This window comes from Schistocerca serialis, chromosome 11 (genome assembly GCF_023864345.2).
Source record: "Schistocerca serialis cubense isolate TAMUIC-IGC-003099 chromosome 11, iqSchSeri2.2, whole genome shotgun sequence".
Taxonomy (NCBI): Eukaryota; Metazoa; Arthropoda; class Insecta; order Orthoptera; family Acrididae; genus Schistocerca; species Schistocerca serialis.
Window position 1 is genome coordinate 172,890,854 of NC_064648.1, and position 21,643 is coordinate 172,912,496.

At 41.6% G+C, this 21,643-nt stretch overlaps 1 protein-coding gene across 1 annotated transcript in view; it reads right to left on the reverse strand.

Annotated features, from left to right (window-relative positions):
* Positions 1-21,643, reverse strand: part of LOC126426604 (forkhead box protein D3-like) — a 42,724-nt gene extending 21,081 nt beyond the window's left edge. The window contains exons 1-4 of the mRNA XM_050088497.1: positions 21,637-21,643; positions 15,994-16,156; positions 12,343-12,657; positions 5,119-5,297 (exon numbers count right to left, since the gene is read on the reverse strand). Coding sequence (XP_049944454.1) covers positions 5,119-5,297; positions 12,343-12,657; positions 15,994-16,156; positions 21,637-21,643 — 664 coding nt within the window. The remainder of the gene's footprint in view (positions 1-5,118; positions 5,298-12,342; positions 12,658-15,993; positions 16,157-21,636) is intronic.

A 21,643-nucleotide genomic window follows, 5' to 3' on the forward strand; every position in this document is an offset into this window, starting at 1 on the left:
CTTACGAGTGATACATCATTCCTTGTAGACACTTCAAACAGTACATTGTACACCAACAAATCTGCAACTTAATTCATCATATTCTCACACCCACTGCCATTCTGCGTCATCTTCATGTAGCTCCATCTTACTGTTTTTTCTATACAACACACTGACTACTTCCCCCAACACACACACACACACACACACACACACACACACACACACACACAGTGTGAATTACATCAGCATTAGAGGGTAGCAGTCCTACACCATCTAGAGAGCTAGAGCTACAGAGCAGCCAAAGAACTCTTTTAAGCAAGTGATTAATATTTTGGCTAGTGAGCTTATCCCATTGTCAACCAATAGAATCGACTGACACAACACAAATTAATAAAATTATCAGCTAGTTAACAGCTTGGTGCCAACACATATACAGTTAGAATGTTTATTGAAATCTACACCTACATAATTACTCTGCAAGCCATATTATGGTGTGTGGCTGACATTACTTTGCACAGCACTGACAACGCCCTATTTTCTGGTTCCGGTTGTGAACGGTTTGCAGGAAGAACGATTCATGGTAAGCCTCTGTGTGAGATTGGATCTGTTTAATTTTACTTTTGTGGTCTTTTCATGAGATTTGCGGGGTGTCTCAAAAATACTTCTGCAGAGTTTGGGGTGAGGTTCCTTACACCAAGCAAGAAAAAATGTTCATATAAAAATAAGACTGGAAATTATTTGTTCCAAATTAATAGAAGTCCATAATTAAGAGGATTAGAGCACACCAACACATGAACTGAAGCGCCACAGGCAATTTTTTTAGAAAATAGCATGTCACACTCGAGGTTTATCTCGGTTGACAAAATACGTCGGAAGATTTCTTAATGTGTAAGTTTGCCAAACAGACTGGAAAGCCCAGTGTATGGGAAATTCTGTGCAGAGACAAGTGTAATCCACGGAAACCGTATATTTGGCAAGTGGTACAGGTGTTAAAACATTGCCACCTGCTGTGATGTCGGGCCGCTCACTCTGTGCCGGCGCCGCTCGGCACACGGAACAGTGCCACAGCCGACAACGCGCAGTTGGCTGCTTCTCTGTCCGGAGACATCAAATTTGTCGATTTGGATCTTGGGTGATGATCTGTCACGTATGGAACACTGCCTGGTCTTCCGCAAGACGTTAATGTAAAACAAGTTTATGACATTGAAGAATGTATCAGTTAAACTGATGTCCGAGTATTTGTTTACTTGTTGACGTTAGTTGGAGAACAGCCTCTCTTATAGCTCCACATACAACTGCCAGATGAAAAACAATTAGCATGGCAGACAGGTAGAAATTAGTGGGTCTGGTACACTACTGCAAACGGCAGCCAAATTATTTAAGGAAATCCTGAGTATTTGGAAAACCAGACGAGACGATGTACGCCCTAGCAGGTACAAAATACGTACGTACAAGCATCAATCGAGCTACTGCGACACCACAAAACTCGTAACATGTGCTCAAAATATTCTCCCCTTACTTCTGAACACACATGCAATCGTGGACTCCTGTGCTGCTGCACCCTTTCAAATATTAACAGACGGTTTCTAAAGGTTTCGCAGGCTTCCACGAACGTCTATGAAGACTTTCTGCATACGGCTGGTCTGTTGCATAGACCAAGTGTTGAAGGTGCACCAGAGATAAAATGCCGAAAGACTGTGACTTGGGGAATGTGTAGGTCATGGAATTGGTGTTCCTCTACATATCCAACTGTCATGGTAGATACCAGCCAGTGCATCTCAAACCCTGGGACTGGAATGTAATGGATGTCCAAAAGCACAAACTACAGGTTCCTTCTTGTTTGCAGAGGTGTATCTTATAGTAGATATTTGAGGATGTTCTGAATCAAGTCCCTGTAAACAGAACTTGTAAACAGAACTTGTAAGACACACTAATAACATATGGCCCTACCAGACAGTCCCCTGCAATTCCAGCCCACACATTAATCTTTAATCATAAACCAATGCTGATATTTAGCCAGTACTCTAGCACAAGGTTTGCGATCATCTCGTATGTGTTGGTTGTGGAAATCTGTTATTCCGCTTCTTTCAAGCATTGCCTCATCTGTACACAAAACTGAAGAAACAACAACAGATAGATCGGCTGCGCAACAAACTGTCAGCAAAACTTCTCCCGTAGTTAGTGATTGGCAGGTGTAAGGCCTCGCACACACTCAATATGAAATGGACACATGAAGTTTTCATGAAATGTCATTGATGTTGAGCTTGGAGATGTGCTTCACACCAGCTGTCTTGCGCTAATACCTGGCTCTTTTTTGACGGACCATAGAACGTGCTCTTCCCAGTCAGGCATAAAGAAAACAAGTGGTCTACCTCAATCAATAGTCTGTTGTGCTACAGATATGGTCTCAGCTCCATAACAATACAAAACACCAACAGTTGGATGTCTGAGCTGTCTTCATTCTGCAAACACCATCTGACACAGCCACGCAGCCGTGTGTTCGTTACCATTCACGCAGCCGTACATAAAAATCGTGTCTTTCTGTCCACGAAATGAATATCCTGCTATATTTGAATGGAGCAATTTCAGTTAACGCACCACCTGATGTACATACCTCAAGATTTCACTCGCCACCGAGATCTTGCATCAGGAGGTTCAGAGCAGACAAGAGGAATCTGCACGAGCAGTGGAGGAGCGATCCTGCACTGGCATTGTTATAGTCGAGTCTACGCACAGTAGAATTAATGTGGAGCAGTACATAATGCAAATTATGAATACTGACCGTGAGTGTATTTAATACTGAAGGTCTGTTGATATTGGTATCAGTTAAAGTCATCTAGGACTGTGAACAGATTCAGAAATTAGCTTTCAATTTCCTTCAAATCAATTTTTTCCAATTATTCAAGCAGCAATTGTTAGTCAATATCCACCATATCTCCACACACACATGCCACTATTCAATTAACAATGACATGCAGTGTTCTGTTTGCTGGAAGTCTTCAATCTAATGGCAAATAACATAAAACACTAGCCGAATGAAAATAATATATGGAAGTGAATTCTAATAGGAACAATTACACTCACAGCAATGAAATGTGTTACACCATGTAGCACCAGTTGAATACTTATCAAACTTTCGGAAGACATGCATCACATAACAGATATTGTATGATTGCACTTTCATTCCATTCAGGACTGATGTCGGACATCAACATCAATATGACGTGCAACCTGCACCCAGGCATGCTCTATGGGTGACAAATCAGAGGCAAACCAGTCAAGAATCCATACATTCCTAAAGGCATTTGTCATATGAACTGGAGAAGGGAGTAATCCTGCTAGGAAATGCCATTTATTGTCCCAGCCATAAGGGATATAATAACAGTGTTTACCATTTTTGTCACATACTGCATGAATCAGCCTCTCTTCAACAATTACCAAATCACCCCTGTTACCATATACACAAGACGATTCCCAAAGCAGGAGAGGTATGGGTTTCAAGAATCATTGCTTCCTGTGACCTTTCACCACTTCTTCTATGGATGCATTAGAATCCATCTCACTGCCACAGGCAGAAGTGAGACGTGTTGCTGAACACCACAGAATACGATACAGTGTCCCAGTTTTCTCTGTCTCTACACCGTGAATATCTCTGTTTCTCGTGGTACAATGTCATCAATAGATGACGCAAGGCAATGTGAGATTTCAAACCAGATTCCAGCAATCTGTTACCAAAGGTTGGTGGTGACACTCTCCTTGCAACCTCTACCTAGATTTCAGCTGTAATCATCTGTTTATCCCTCAGAACCAGTCGCATAATCCTACAATCTTCTGGAAAGAACTGTGCCCCCTCTCGCTGCCGCACTGCTGTCTTGACTCCACCTCACCACCACTCATTCTGCAGTCACTGCACTGCAGCCAACTGCCTGTGTGATCTGCCAGTACGAGGCTCCCGTGTCCCTTGTACCAATGGTTTGTTCTTCCTCTGTGACCAAAAATGGCAATAAGATGCATGTTCACTCCCACTGTGAATGCTGTATTCTGATCTACACCTACAAAGTAGCAATAACATTATACACACTCAACTGCCATGTAAATGTAAATGTCGTGTGACTAGGGCCTCCCGTCGGGTAGACTGTTCACTGGGTGCAAGTCATTCGAAGTGACGCCACTTCGGCGACTTGCGCGTCGATGGGGATGAAATGATGATGATTAGGACAACACGACACCCAGTCCCTGAGTGGAGAAAATCTCCGACCCAGCCGGGAATCGAACCCGGGCCCTTAGGACTGACAGTCTGTCGCGCTGACCACTCAGCTACCGGGGGCGGACCCAACCGCCATGATGTACTTACACCATTGTTCATTGTAGAAAGTCTTTTTTTCTGTACTGAAAATAACTGTGCATAAAGATGAAAATTTAATCAACATTTAGCACAACCACAGAAATAATGGAGGTTGAGTCTGGTAAATATTCATGATTTAACAGCTTCCATTTCTGTCAGTGTATGTAACAAGTGAGAGCGATTGAAGCAAAAATTTCCTGAAGTGGGCAGTGGTTCTATCTCTGTCATATACATATTTTGCGGACACAATACTCAAATTAAATTCATGACACGGTCCAACGGAATCAAAATCGTAAATCTAAAAACATAATTTATTCATTTTAGATTCAACCTGTCCTTGAAACCAAGTAACTAAGCAAACACAAGTAATGATAAAAATTACAATTCTGGTAATAACAACAAATTGTAGTTATCGAGAGGAGGTTAAAAACTGTAGGTCAGAAATGCACCATACCAAAGCTACATACATAAAATGACAGCCAATCAGTAAAGTTGAAGTAGGACATTAAACAGAGTCAACATATGCCCAGATACAATTATGGTGCTAAATTAGGTACAGATGATATCACAGCTGGCAGCTTGACTATTTAAGGGCATACCAGCAGGCGATCTGTAGCAATTCCACTTGAAAATGGCCAAGGAAGCTGGGTTGAAAGCTCGTGGCATTTTAACTGCTTCATGTAGCTTTAAGCCTAAGAATGTTTTATTTTTTTTTTATCACTGCCGAGTACAGGAAAAGGGAAGCTGGTAACATCACATGCGGCTGCCCCACCACTGGCCATTGGACTCACCGAGCATCCAGTAGTTGAAGCGCTTGCCCTTGTAGGTCCTGCTCTCCAGTGGCACTTTGATGAAGTACTTGCTGAAGCACAGTTTGCAGTGTATTGAGCTTTGCCAGCTCTTCTTGTTGCGGTCGAAATATGGGAAGCAGCTCGCAATGTAGGCATTAATCTCCGACAGCGTTGCCCTCCTGCCAGACAAACAAAAGGAAACACCTCAGTCCAGATTGTCAAGAGAGGCAGAGTTGATTTTTTGGCATCTTTATTATGTATGTCTGCCAAGTCCCCTATCCATCTTGAACTTCCATAAATGGACAAGTAAATAGCTGTTTTACAGGACTGCCTACCTTGAAGCTACAGTGAACCACTGTTGTCAACATTGTATTATCTTATTTCATTTACTTATAATATTACAAATCACAAAATTATGTCATTTTGGAACCTTGGACGCAACATAACACATGACCAATAAGGCAGACTAGCATAAAATTTTTGAGAATGGCCATTTAGAGCAGATAATTGTACAGGACTGGATCATGGACTGTGGGGAGAGAAAAAAATACAATCAAAGTGGTTAAGCTCTGATGCAATAGAAGGTGGTGAAAATTTGGTGGACTCTCTTAAGACAAGAAAGGAGAATCAGTGATGAAAAGAAGGACTGACAAGAAGACAGGACAGAGCCATAGGATGTGTACCACGAGAAAACTTTGCAACCTTGATTTGTGCAGTTTGAGTTTATCATCCGGTATTTTCAGATACGCTGAAAGCCCTTTGAAACCATGCCCACTTATAACTTTTACCTCGGCTGATTCGAGACCCAGGTCTCTTACCTAAAATTGATAGATTATTCTTCTCCGTCATTCCCGAAAATTTGTAGTATCACACAACCACTCTGTATGTACAGGCATAGTACAGCTATAATCCTGAGATACCTCAACAACAACCTACATCAGCTTTGCAAACTGACACTCCATTTCTCTGTGAACACCCTTTTCTGGACTGAGAATATTCTTGGTGAGTGCACAGAGTTGCTACAAAATACAACACAAAACGAGAAAAGAGTGTGTAGCAAAGTCAGAGTTGCCACGAGTTTCCCCATGTGAAATTCCCTGATATTTCTCCGATTTCCAGACAAGTTTTAGCATTTTTCACTGATGAATTTTGAGATCTAAAGGGTAAATTAAGACTTAAGTTGACAATCAGTCTTTGCAGCTAAAGTACAAGAAACAATAGTGCAAAGGGGGAAATATCTAAAAACAAACAAACAAACAAACATGGAAGCAGATAGAGTTTCCTGATATGAACAAAAATTTTAAGTACTAGCATCAACATCTTCTGTAATGAACTGTTTTTAGATGGAGAAAGCAAGTCAAATGGTGTATGTGTTTCATTAAGACCAATAATGTTATTTTATTTCCAAAAAATGAAACACATTTGGCAACAAAAATACGAATTTCCTTGGAGGCACAAGACGGATTTAAAATACCTTCACTGGTTTCAGAAATAACCTCGGAAAAAAGCAGGACTCTTGAAAAGAGTGCGTAAGGCGGGAAAGCGTTGTGTAAACCAACACCACAGGTGACCACCAATAAAATGTTGGCTCTACTATGTTCCTTATTGTCGGTAATTATGCAGTGTGTTATATCTATTATTTTACAGGTATTAATATAATAGAGGGAAACATTCCACATGGGAAAAATATATCTAAAAATAAAGAAGCTGTAACTTACCAAACGAAAGCGTTGGTATGTTGATAGGAGACAAAAAACACACAAACACACACACACACACACACACACACACACACACACACACACACACACACACAAAATTCAAGCTTTTACAACCCACGGTTGCTTCATCAGGGAAGAGGGAAGGAGAGGGAAAGACGAAAGGATGTGGGTTTTAAGGGAGAAGGTAAGGAGTCATTCCAATCCCGGGAGTGGAAAGACTTACCTTAGGGGGAAAAAAAGGACAGGTATACACTCGCACACACACATATCCATCTGCACAGGCAGACATATCTGAGGATTTTGTATGACTGTTTAACTGGTAACCCTTCAATTTTGTAGTCCAGTTTGGCACACTGCTTTCTGTCAAGAGGATAAGAATACTTCATTATGTCTGCCTGTGTCTGTATATGTGCAGATGGATATATGTGTGTGTGCGCGAGTGTATACCTGTCCCTTTTTCCCCTAAGGTAAGTCTTTCCGCTCCCGGGATTAGAATGACTCCTTACCCTCTCCCTTAAAACCCACATCCTTTCGTCTTTCCCTCTCCTTCCCTCTTCCCTGATGAAGCAACCGTGGGTTGCGAAAGCTTGAATTTTGTGTGTGTGTGTGTGTGTGTGTGTGTGTGTGTGTGTGTGTGTGTGTTTTTTGTCTCCTATCAACATACCAACGCTTTCGTTTGGTAAGTTAGAGCTTCTTTATTTTTAGATATATTTTACAGGTATTGTGTGATTTTTCTTTCGAGAAATATATGGGTACATAGCATACAAACAGCCACAATTTTCTTCTTGTAGTGTCCATACTTTCTAGCATATAAACTATTTCTGAAGTGCCACAATGTACTTGAACAAATAAAATATGTATAAAAAGCCACACTGTACAATGTACTTGTGGTGAAACAGAAAATTCCTAAAATCCATCGCCCATCGTCTCTGGGCTGCTGAGGAGTACCGCAGCCCTGGGTCCTCAGATAAACCGTGATAATCCACTGCATTACACCAGACACACGGACCCGGCCTGTGGGCAGATCGGAGAGACCAGATCCGACAGGCAGGGCCTGCACATCAGTGGGAACTAAATGGCTCGAGATTGGCAGGCCCGATCCATTACAGATACCCGCAATAAATGGCCTGCGGTTTTTGCCCACTGTGGAAATCCACTCGAGTGGCCAGCTACTCACGAGCCGCAGATAAGTGTCGATGAAATGAGACTACGGGGATCAATCCGTGCAACAGATAACTAGTTCAAATACTCCGAGAATCAATAATAATGAGGATAGGCAGCAACTCACTGTAAAGATGATTGCTGAGCCACAGACAGGCACGTAGAAAAGACAATCAAATTCTCACAACTAAATGTCCAGCCATAGCTTTTTCAGAAAACAAGTAAACACACGCACACATCCATACAAACACTCAGACCTAACTCATACTAACACAGTCACTGTCCCTGGTTGCTGCATCGACAAGCTCTGAGAATCATTTCCAAACAAATCGCTCCTCACGCCTCACTGCCTCTCGTTGGCAGCTGCTAGGCTAGCTGTAGGAAGTGGTGGCAGCACTGGCTGCAGGCTGAGGGGGAGCGATAGGAAGTGGAGAAGCAGCAGGAAAGAGAGAGTAGGGAATTGGTGCATGTACTCAGCTGCAAGCAGCCAGCGACGATGTGCGACACCTCAGTGAACAAACCATTTCATCTACTGAGACAAAAATTAGATTTTTCCAGTGGTTTTCTCAAAATTTCCCTTGTATTTCCCTGATATGTTTGAAATTCCCTGATTTCCAGGATCTGTGGCAACCCTGAAAGTAAAGAAGCCATTGTATTTCATTGTGGGAGACAGTGGAGAGTTTGCTTACTGTGGAGACTGCAGCTTTCAGTTTCTGCTCAATACCTGGATTGAGAAACTTCCAAGTGGACCTTCCATTTACCCTAAGTCCTAAAAAAATTTTTAAATAGTCAATTTTTAGTGTCTGTTTCATCATCAAGAGACAGTAAATTTCATATTTACACAAGTTCCACGTCAGAGACTGTACGCATTGTGTTTTAATACAGTTAAGCATTTATCTGCTCTCTAAAAGCCGCATCCAACTGACGTATCACCAGCATTATTTACATCACATCTTGCATAATAACACTTGTGAAACTGCAAAGATAAATTTTTCTGAATCCTCTGACATGTATGCTAGTAGATCATTGATACATGGCAAGAAAAGCAAAGAGTCTAGAACAGAACCTGTGGCACACACCACTTTACATGACCACAGTAAGTTTAAAACTTCCCCATTTGTCAACACTGAAAGACAACTATCTGCTTCCTACAGTCCGCCTGTGAAGTGAACCTTGTTGTGCTTTTTTTCTCTAATCCCTTAATGTTATAACTTAGACAAGTGTCACATGGTCCACACAATCAACTGCTTTTGTTAAACTGAGGAAAATGAGAGATACATGCAGCAATTAAGAGTAATCGATTGCTTAGAAACTGAAGATTCACAAATTCACAGACGTGCATAAACACTGTTTTCTGACAGAGTCACATTTGCTCTCAATGCACTTTGCGAGCCACGGGGATGAGCCTGCCGATGTCTCTAACTCCTCCGGCTCTCTCTTTGGCACACCGACTGACAAAACTCTGTACCTCACTGTCGATAGAAATCGTTTCCACCCACAAACAATTTCAGAGAAATGAAAAGAAGAAAATCCGAAGGTGCCAGACCAGAGCTGAGAAAGGAACGGCCGATGATGTTCCAACGAAATGAACCAAAGAGTTACTTTGTAGCGTCGTCCGAGTGCACTGTCGTGCGACATGAGCCCTTGGTTAACATTCCTCTTCTTTTGTTTTACATCAAACTCTGCAGTTTTTTTACAGTTCATCAGTACCGCATAGAACAGTTTCGCTTGAGGCTAAAGTTCAATGTGGAGAATGTCTACACAGTTCCAAATGCCAGAGGTAATGGTGGGCTGAACCAAGAGTTTTCTCCCAATGGTGAGGAGGGATCTCATCACTGCACTGATTGTCTTCTCACCTGAGGAATGTAGTGGGCCAACCACATTTAATCACCAGTCACAACACAGTCAAGGAATTCATCACCTTCCGGTTCGAAGCACCCAAGAAATTCCCACAAAGACGTGATTACGTTGACTTTTGTGTTGAACTCTGAACAGTTTCGGTATCCATCTCACACACAATTTTCGAAAACTAAGTGTGTCAGTAATGATTATGTGCAGAACAGGTGTGGAGATTTCTAGAAACATTGTGCTCATTTCGACCAAAAGCAATCGACAGTGAGGTAAGCTCACGGCTCTGTTCATTACCAACATTACTTCTGCGAGCTTTAAACTCACAGCACAGCTTTCACGTGTTACTGTGATTCATCACTTCATCCCCGTAAACTGTTCAGATTTCGTTAAATATATGGTAGCCATGTATGGAAGTGAAACATGGACGATAACCAGTTTGGACAAGAAGAGAATAGAAGCTTTCTAAATGTGGTGCTACAGAAGAATGCTGAAGATAAGGTGGGTAGATCACGTAACTAATGAGGAGGTATTGAATAGAATTGGGGAGAAGAGAAGTTTGTGGCACAACTTGACTAGAAGAAGGGATCGGTTGGTAGGACATGTTTTGAGGCATCAAGGGATCACAAATTTAGCATTGGAGGGCAGCGTGGAGGGTAAAAATCGTAGAGGGAGACCAAGAGATCAATACACTAAACAGATTCAGAAGGATGTAGGTTGCAGTAGGTACTGGGAGACAAAGGAGCTTGCACAGGATAGAGTAGCATGGAGAGCTGCATCAAACCAGTCTCAGGACTGAAGACCACAAAAACATGGTACTATATGCTACCTTTGCAAGAAGAAATCAGATTACACTTGTCACCTCACAGCTGGTGGGATTCAGAACACAAACACCCATTTCAACATGGCACTACAACAAGAGGCAGACTAGAGTGCCTTACAGTGGCAACAGTCGCCCTTACATGAAGTGCTGCCAAAATTGCCAGAGAGAGAGAGAGAGAGAGAGAGAGAGAGAGAGAGGACTGCTTTGAGCATCAGAGATGCAGTTCTCAATTTCCGGACATACCTCATACTCTCCTCAACCTACCATGAATGCCCTGATAGTGCCTCGCATAGAGAAGGGAAAAAAATGTCATTTACTGTGCACACTCCTTTCCTGAAGCCAAGGGTCCGATGACCGTAGCAGTCTGGTCCCTTTAATCCCCCAAACCAACCAACCAACAAACCTGAAGCCAAACTGCAATTCTGACAAGAAATTATGTACATCAAGATGTTCCACAGCTCTCTTGTATATTGTTTTCCCAGCAAAACAAGTGTCGCATTTTGCCCATTATTGTGGATGAGCTTCAGAAGTGGCATAAATTCAATACATACACATGTAAGGAAAACAAACATTAACATAATCAGTGTCAATACAACACTTACTTGCACGAACTGTGTAAAACAAGTGGACTTTCTACAAGAGGAAACAGCTGCTAACGTACAGCAGCAAAGGATTAGTAAATTGGTAAGTATCGAGAACTGCTCTATATGGGTGTGAAACATGAATAACAAGATTTTACAGGGAGAGTTGATGATCAGATGCACTGATCCAGTATAGAATTATGACATCCCCTATTAACGCTGAATGCCCAGTAAAGGTCACAAACAAAGTCAGGATAGAACGATTGGAAACATTATGTCATTAGTCACGGGTGAAAACTGTAGTTGATAGGATGTTGACAGAAAAGAATCAGATGGATACGCCTAGATATGAGACTGTAAGACACACAGAAGTAATGAGGAATACAAGATGTAAAAACAGTGATGAATTTAACGTCAATTTTGGGGACTGCGAAGCAGATGAAGTGAAGCAGTTCTATCTTGGAAACAAAATAATGCAGAAGACACAAAATGCAAACTAGCACAAACAAAGAGGGCACTCCTCGACAAAAGAAGTCTGCTGTAGTTTGAGACAAAACTTTCTGGTGATGTACATGTAGAGCATAGCATGCAAAGAAGTTAATGATGGACTGTGGGGAAAGTGGAATAGAAGAAGGGAGTGGATGTATTTGAGATGTGGAGCTATAAATGGATGAAAATTAAGTGGATTGGTAACATGAGGAATAAGGAGGTTCTCTGCAGAACAAGTGAGAAGAGAAATGTGGAAAACATTGACAAGAAGAAGAAGAAGAAGAACAGAAAGATAAGACACGTTAAAGCACCAAGTAGTAACTTCCATGGCACTGGAGGGATTTGTAGGAATTGCACAGGTCGAAAGTGATTTGAAAGCCGGGTTGCTGCTAATGGTGTTAAGACAGAGAAGTTATACTGATAGGATGAAGATAGCAGACAAATAAAATAATAAAGGAATACCTCCAAACAAACTTACGGTTGATGACCAAAATAACACTAAATTATATCTAATATAAAAGTAAAATACCACAGGTGGTGCCAAACTAAAGAGGCGTGTGTAAAGGATGGTGGCATTCGTGACTGCAGCAGTGCTACCAACCTGTGCGGTGACTTCATTATAGCCATAGCAATTAGCTCCTCGTACTGGAACGGTGGCTTTCCGACGGCAGTACTGGCCGAGCCAGTGTCACCCGCTCCATTGGCAGAACTGCCCACAGAGCTCCCCCTCCGATCATTACCGGTGCCACCACACGGGGAGATAAGAGTAGCGGCACCGTCTGTCGAAGTCTTCACGTCCGACACCGGGACGTCGTCCTCGCAGAAGGTGCCACCGGGGTGGGACGAGTCTGGGGCTGCCCGATCAGTGCTGTCAATCTCGGAAGCCAAGGGGCTGGCCGAGGTTGCGGTGGCGGCGCTGTTACAACATTACAGAGACAGTGTCCAATGATTAAAGATTCCAGGAGCTCTATATTGTTTAAGGAAAGACATTCAAATGAAAGTACGAAGGATACTAGAAACTGAGATCAAAATTAAAAAGTCACTACAAGATGACAAAAAAAAGTAGGAACCTTCAGACCAGGGAGAGACTGAGAAAGCAATGTCACATTGATGAGGGAAGATTACACAAGATGTAATGTACCCGATTTAGAATAGGTTCCATGACGTGCTAACATAAATTTTACAGTACAAGAGTATAGTGTGCATGAATTGCAACAAAGTGAAGGCCCTTCGTTCTCTTAATTTGCTACTAAATATTTTATAATGAGTAATTCATTGGTGCCAAATGCTAACTAATCAAAGACTTTACAAAATTATGGTCAGAACTTGAAACTAAAATACACTCTGCTGAATCAACAAAGAACTATACCTACAAAATATATGGATACATTGCACTGAATGACAATTATCACAATTACGACCATGAAGCAGAGAGTAATGTTGCCTGCTGAAGTCACGGAACTTAAATTAGGGGAGTCTTATGCTATTTGCGCGAATATATTATCCCTATTTTTTTTTAAATTCCATACTAGCTGTTACCTTTAGCTTCACTTGCAAATCAGTAGTTCGTTATGATGGGTAACGGTGAGTATGTAACGTACTGTACATGCAATCATGTCAGCTGCCCACACATCTCTACTTGTTCTGGTAAGCATATCTCATAATGCGCACACCTGGCCCCCCTCTTTCAACTGCGACAATACACGAGGAAGCAGTATGCGCAGTATCAGTGCTGAGCAGCACGTACGGATTGATACAATTATCTGTACATTATAAATGTCTTCATTATGCAGCAAATTTAATTACTTTTAAAAATGGTTTGCATTCACTGATGTAAGGCTGATCCATTCCTTACTTCACCCTTTTATGAGACACTCTTTCTTTTTTTATGCTCTAAAGTAGTCTATGTTCTTTCTCAGGGTTCAAGCTGCCTGCATACCAAATTTCACCACAATTGGTTCAGGGGTTCAGTCACTAAACTGTAACCGACAGAGTTAATTTCACATTTTATTCCACACTAGCCATTACCTGCAGTGCGGGTCAGTAATAACTGTTCAGCATGACTTTCGTACTGGCTACAGTGTGGATCCTCCTACAACACAGAGTATTAGACAATGGCATGAATAATTATTTCAAATTCTAAAGGTGGCAGGGGTAAAATACAGGGAGCTAAAGGCTATTTACAATTTGTACAGAAACCAGATGGCAGTTATAAGAGTCGAGGGGCATGAAAGGGAAGCAGTGGTTGGGAAGGGAGTGAGACAGGGTTGCAGCCTCTCCCCGATGTTATTCAATCTATATATTGAGCAAGCAGTAAAGGAAACAAAAGAAAAATTCGGAGTAGGTATTAAAATTCATGAAGAAGAAATAAAAACTTTGAGGTTCGCCGATGACATTGTAATTCTGTCAGAGACAGCAAAGGTCTTGGAAGAGCAGTTCAATGGAATGGACAGTGTCTTGAAAGGAGGATATAAGATGAACATCAACAAAAGCAAAACAAGGATAATGGAATGTAGTCTAATTAAGTCGGGAGATGCTGAGGGAATTAGATTAGGAAATGAGGCACTTAAAGTAGTAAAGGAGTTTTGCTATTTGGGGAGCAAAATCACTGATGATGGTCGAAGTAGAGAGGATCTAAAATGTAGACTGGCTATGGCAAGGAAAGCGTTTCTGAAGAACAGGAATTTGTTAACATCCAGTATTGATTTAAGTGTCAGGAAGTCATTTCTGAAAGTATTCGTGTGGAGTGTAGCCATGTATGGAAGTGAAACATGGACGATAAATAGTTTGTACAAGAAGAGAATAGAAGCTTTTGAAATGTGGTGCTACAGAAGAATGCTGAAGATTAGATGGGTAGATCACATAACTAATGAGGAAGTATTGAATAGGATTGGGGAGAAGAGAAGTTTGTGGCACAACTTGATCAGAAGAAGGGATCGGTTGGTAGGACATGTTCTGAGGCATCAAGGGATCACCAATTTAGTATTGGAGGGCAGCGTGGAGGGTAAAAATCATAGAGGGAGACCAAGAGATGAATACACTAAGCAGATTCAGAAGGATGTAGGTTGCAGTAGGTACTGGGAGATGAAAAAGCTTGCACAGGATAGAGTAGCATGGAGAGCTGCATCAAACCAGTCTCAGGACTGAAGACCACAACAACAACAACATGAAGAATTTTGAGAAACAGACTGTCTCTCTAAAGGCAAACTGCCGGGCTGTCCCCGAGTGTCTGACAGTTTCACGAGGAGTCTGCAGAAATTCGTTTGCCGTGCTGCTCGACAGCTCAACATCCTCTCTATATCTGTCTGGTGTGTGTTGCATCACTGTTTATGCATGAAACTATACAAAATATAGCTACTGCAGTAATTTCGTTCTTGGAAAGGTGGAGGATGACAGTTTTCTTCTACATTTAGTGTTTAGTGACGAGGCAACATTCCATTTAAATGGAAAGGTGAACTGTAATAACTTGAGAATATGGGGTATGGAACGACCACATGAAGTTGTACAACATGAGTGGGACTCTCAAAAATTTAATGTGTTTTGTACAGTTTCACGGGAAAAGGTGTACGGTCCATTGTTCTTCGCCAATATCACTGTTACAAGAAGCAAATATCTCGATATGCTTTAGAACTTTCTTTTCCCCCCAGTTGAAGATTGATACGAACAACTTCATTTACCGACAGGATACGAATTTGAAGTCAAAGGTCTCCTCGAGCGAGCTCCATTTTCGACACATCTCGGCCTTTCAAAAAATGATTTGTGCCAGCGAAAAATTTGAGCTCATTAATAAGTAATGTTCTCCATAGGTCTGTTTCAACTTTTCAAATGTCACACTCGAGGATTCCCCAAGTTTAACACAAAACTTGATGGCATAATGTTCCCCTAAATGCCTCTGTTCCAATTTTGTAACACTCGACAAAAATGCAACTTCATCGATGACACACTCAAAGATCACGTGACGGCCATACGGAGCCGAAACTCGGACTGAGCACCTGGAAGGGATGAATCCACCAGTCTCACAAACATAACAAAGCAGTGTTGCCAGATTGCTCACAGTGTTGTCAGTCTCACTGCTTTTCTCACACACCTCATACAAATGTTCTGTGTATGGTATTCAAGTGAAGGGCAGATTCAGAAAAACTGAAGTATTAAAACCACCATCTTAACTTTTCTCCTTTTCTGCATAGATTAATAAAAATGTGAGGTGACAGCTCAAGTTACTGAGGACAGGGTCACCTCACCAAGTACTGACCTGTGCTCATACCTGGTAAGTTGTGGGTAGGCAGGTGATGACGTGGCACCACTTCCGACGGCGACGTCTCCGGCCTCAGAGCCGCGGCTCCTGAAGAAGGGCTGCTCCACACACTGTTGCCGAAAGAAGTTGCTGTCATCAAACGTGTTCCCGTATTGTGGGTCTGCAACCAACAAAAACAGTAATCATTCAGTGGACACGTCGTCCAAGCACGTACCGCGACATTCGCCATCACTGACAGTAAAATCTCAAAGGTCAGTAAAATATTCTCAGGTTAGCTGATTCTAGGTGTCACGTTCGTGCAACATTTAGACAAGTTTCTTAGTCATCAACTTCGTGCGAAGTGTTAGGTTCGTGTCCAATCCGTTCCTCTATAGCCGCTCGACCGAAGGTGTGTGCTATTTATGTACCTCCGGATTTCGCTGCCAGTGGTCGGCGGGCCCACGTTAGAGTGGAGTGGTCAGAGGGGGTCTATAGGTGAAGTACTACAGCTGCCTGTCTGTTACACCTGCTTTTTCTGCCACCTTCACATCCCAATGTTACTGATGCATTTTTGCAGACACCACATCGCATGCAGACCTCAGTTGGAAACCAGTGTTCCAGTTGACAAGACAGTTATATTACCACTGCACCGTTTTCTGTTCAAAAACAAACCTCGGTCTTCACCGATGCTGTGTTCTCAAGCAGATAAAACTGTCAGCCGTGCCAACAGGTTCTGGGTTTCAGTCATCAAAGAGGCAGCAAAAATACGAGTACATAGTGACCTCGTCGACTGAACTCTGTGTGGCATGTGGCGTCAGCTAAAATATGTCACGAACACACCGATACGAAAGATCCAGAACCGATGGGTGGAACAGATAGGCAGTGCTAGTTCTCGACACCCCCACCAGCGACTGTAACACCTCCTCCAGAGGCTTACAAACTGTTCACCAATCAGGTTCTCGGCACTGAAAGTCTGTCATCTAGTGACAGTAAAAGAACAAACTGGACGCAAACCGGACACTTCCCCTGTAACCGATGAGTAGGAAATTCGTTCGAAGGACTTCACTGCTAACCAGAGAAGACTTCATCAGTGAAATTCACAGAGAAGACCTGTGTTCCCATCTCATATCGTCAGTGTTCACCATGTGTGAACAAGCATTTACACTAGGAGTAACTGGAGAGAACACGTTACCAGTACAAGGTATGAACTCTACATTAATTTTTAATTGCAAATGTAACTGGCACTCAGGATACACCACTACATAATTACACCCATGGACCAGTACTTTGTTACACAGAAAGGATTATTCTTCTCGCTGAATACGCTATTTTTGATGAAGTAAGCAAAGTGGTTTATGAAAAGCAGAATTTAGGTTTGTGAATTTGTATGTGTGAAACAAATGGAGGTACTGCATTTACCAATGAATTACAGCTTCAGCTTTCCTTAGCTTTATTTCAAAGCCGGCAGACACTTTTCAAGGGCTGCACACAAAATCTGAGAAGGAAATTCAAAATCAGAACATTAATTAGCAAAATCCAGCATAACTTGAAGAAAGGCTACCATTTACACTCTTGTTACTGGCAAGTGGAGACATTACATTGGTGACTGTACACCCTTTCAGTACCTGCTATACATCAGAATGTTTATAATGACCACAGCAACATATTTGAAGCACTTAAAGAATTTTATTACATTACATATAAGGAATATAATGGTAACAAAATATGATTAAAGTAATCTGAGGTATACGTACGACCTGCCACATATGCTCCTTGATAAATCTGCTGTGTAGCTTGTTAGAAGGCACACAGCACGGTGCAGAGAAAGCCATGTTTAGTTATCAGCAAAAATTACTAATTTAACAGTGACACATCAGCCACATAAGCAAGGAAATTTATTGTGCTTTTCCTTCTTATAAAATGAAATGTAAAATTTATTCATTCTATTTCCTACATCTTTAATTTATCATCTTTTCATGTAGCCAGTTGGACAACTGAGTGTTTCATAAAATTTGTTAACAAGTTCTTTTCCTGCAACATATGTCCTGTGAATCGCTTGGATTCCAGAAAACACTATGTTATCTATAGTCTTCTATCATCATTCACATAAATCATGTAAATAACAAAAGTGAACATGATAGCACACGAAAGCTTTATGTGCTGCTAGTGCCAAAATGGAGAGGACATGAACTTCTTTTTGATGATTCACTAAAAACTGACAAACAGTAGAAAAGGAACAAACACTAGCAAATGTGAACTGAGAGTGACTGAGTGTAGTTTGCTCTCTCTTACATACCATTTACCCTGAAGAGAAATCCTGTTTGATGATTTTCATCAGCTTGTGCCACCTTCAGTGTTAACCAGGGTCTACGCAAGTGATGTTTCTATCTTTCTGCTGTGACTTTCCGGTGTCCCCAGTTGGGCAAACACTGTCAGAGGTCAGTGTAATGTTTACTTGTGAACAAGTGCTTCCCTGAGCTTATTCTGAAGATATGCAGTTGTTGGGAAAACTTTTCCAGCTCCTATCGGTGTGCCACCATCACTGGACGGATATTGATAATAGGAAGAGAAAGAGTGGGAGAATGTTACCAAAATATTCTTCTTGTAGCACAAAAGTCGTCGTTCGTTGTATTCCTTGTGCACCGTGAATGAGTATTTACTTTCATGATGGTGTTAAAGCCACAAAGCTGGAGGCCTATGTTGTCATCTCTAAAAAATATTACTTTGATTCTTAGAGACCTCCACCAATTCTTGGACTTTTCTTATATGAATAGTGCATTCCTTACCCAGCACCTGTACATTGTTGGTATCTATTAAATGGTTATAGTTCTCCTTATCCTCACACTTTGTTTCATCTGTGTGTGTGTGTGTGTGTGTGTGTGTGTGTGTGTGTTTTGTTTGTCTTCATTAATCTGTTCTCATACAGTCCTCTCAGTATGACTATATATACAGACCACTTCACGGACACACACAGATGAAGGTAATCAGGTGCTTCCATTTCCAGTTGCAAAAACTCTTTATTTTGCACTAACTGAAAATTGTGGTCTGTAGACCGTCACAACAGTTGCCCTTAAATCCAAGGAAACTCCCTCTTACAAGTGAACATGACATTAGATACCACCAGAGGGGCTGAAACATCAGTAGTGTAAGAAGAAACTGAAGAGGACCACGATGCGGCCTTACAACTTACAAAATTTTACATTCAGCTTCAACCACCACAAAAGCTTGCAAACCTACGTATTTACTGCCACATTTCAACAAAATAAAACACACAAACCAGATGAACAATTAGTCACTACCAGGAGACATCGTACTAGTACTGTGCGACACCACCTCCAGCTATTATAATGACGCCAGCTCGGTGAGGGAGTATCCCTCCCATTTCTTCACGTGTGCCACAGCCAACTGAAATCATTTATCAAACCGCAGGGATATTGGCTGCAACATTTCGCCAAATTTCCTGAAAAGTTCCAACATTTCCTAAGGTATTGAGACAGGGTGATCAGATGGCTAAGTCAAGTGAGATAGGGTTTTGTCAAAACAAGACCGTACAAATCTGGCCCTGTGAACATGTCAGAGGCAGGAGTGTACACAACATTCTCATCACGAACATGCAGAACGCTTGAAGCCATCCAGGTATGCCTTAAGACCCACCATTTGCAGATTTATTTTTATCGTTGTTGTTGTTGTGGTCTTCAGTCCTGAGACTGGTTTGACGCAGCTCTCCATGCTACTCTATCCTGTGCAAGCTTCTTCATCTCCCAGTACCTACTGCAACCTACATCCTTCTGAATCTGCTTAGTGTATTGATCTCTTGGTCTCCCTCTACGATTTTTACCCTCCACGCTGCCCTCCAATACTAAATTGGTGATCCCTTGATGCCTCAAAACATGTCCTACCAACCAATCCCTTCTTCTAGTCAAGTTGTGCCACAAACTTCTCTTCTCCCCAATCCTATTCAACACCTCCTCATTAGTTATGTGATCTACCCATCTAATCTTCAGCATTCTTCTGTAACACCACATTTTGAAAGCTTCTACTCTCTTCTTGTCCAAACTGGTTATCGTCCATGTTTCACTTCCATACATGGCTACACTCCATACAAATACTTTCAGAAACGACTTCCTGACAAATCTATACTCGATGTTAACAAATTTCTCTTCTTCAGAAACGATTTCCTTGCCATTGCCAGTCTACATTTTATATCCTCTCTACTTCGACCATCATCAGTTATTTTACTCCCTAAATAGCAAAACTCCTTTACTACTTTAAGTGTCTCATTTCCTAATCTAATCCCCTCAGCATCACCCGATTTAATTTGACTACATTCCATTATCCTCGTTTTGCTTTTGTTGATGTTCATCTTATATCCTCCTTTCGAGACACTGTCCATTCCGTTCAACTGCTCTTCCAAGTCCTTTGCTGTCTCTGACAGAATTACAATGTCATCGGCGAACCTCAAAGTTTTTACTACTTCTCCATGAATTTTAATACCTACTCCGAATTTTTCTTTTGTTTCCTTTACTGCTTGCTCAATATATAGATTGAATAACATCGGGGAGAGGCTACAACCCTGTCTCACTCCCTTTCCAACCACTGCTTCCCTTTCATGCCCCTCAACTCTTATAACTGCCATCTGGTTTCTGTACAAATTGTAAATAGCCTTTCGCTCCCTGTATTTTACCCCTGCCACCTTCAGAATTTGAAAGAGAGTATTCCAGTTAACGTTGTCAAAAGCTTTCTCTAAGTCTACAAATGCTAGAAACATAGGTTTGCCTTTTCTTAATCTTTCTTCTAAGATAAGTCGTAAGGTTAGTATTGCCTCACGTGTTCCAACATTTCTACGGAATCCGAACTGATCTTCCCCGAGGTCCGCCTCTACCAGTTTTTCCATTCATGTTGTTCGTGTCCACAATAATCTAAATCTGGGGGCTAAAGCCATGTTATGAAAACCACCAACAAAACATTACAGAACCACCAAGTCTTTAAACTATACCCCTCACCACAATGTATTCTGAATGCCTCACGGAGCTACTGGTGTACTCGATGCCTCATGTCATTTGTTCTCTCGTGTGTTTACATTTTTTCACGCCTCCACAAACTCAACTGTAATAGATGCTGTACGATAACAAAGAAGACTTCGAAATTTATATAAGTTCAGTAATTGGACTAATTCGTCATTGTCGTAAAACTCATTTTAGATTCAATATGTCCACAAAACCAGCTGTTAGCAAAACGGTTAATTAGGCAAACACAAATAATGGTAAAAATTACAATGCTTGCAATAATAATGAATTGCGGTTACTGAGGAGAGGTTAGGAACCATAGGTCAAAAATAAACCACTGTGGAGCAATTGCTATAAAATGATAGCCCACATCAAAAAACGGAGTCAACGTAAGTCCATATAGAAGTAAGGCGCTAAAGTAGGCACAAATGATGTCACAGTTAGTAGAGAGAGTATGCGAGGGCATACCAGCAACCCATCAGCAGTCACTGAACTCGAAAATTGCCAAGGGAGTTCGGCTGAAAGCTCGTAGCATTTTAACACTCGATGTAGCTTTAAACCTACGAATGTTTTATTTTTTATCGGCGTCAAGTACAGGAAAACTGAAGGTGGTGATATCACACACAGCCGCTCCGCCACTGGCCATAGGACTCACCGAGCAT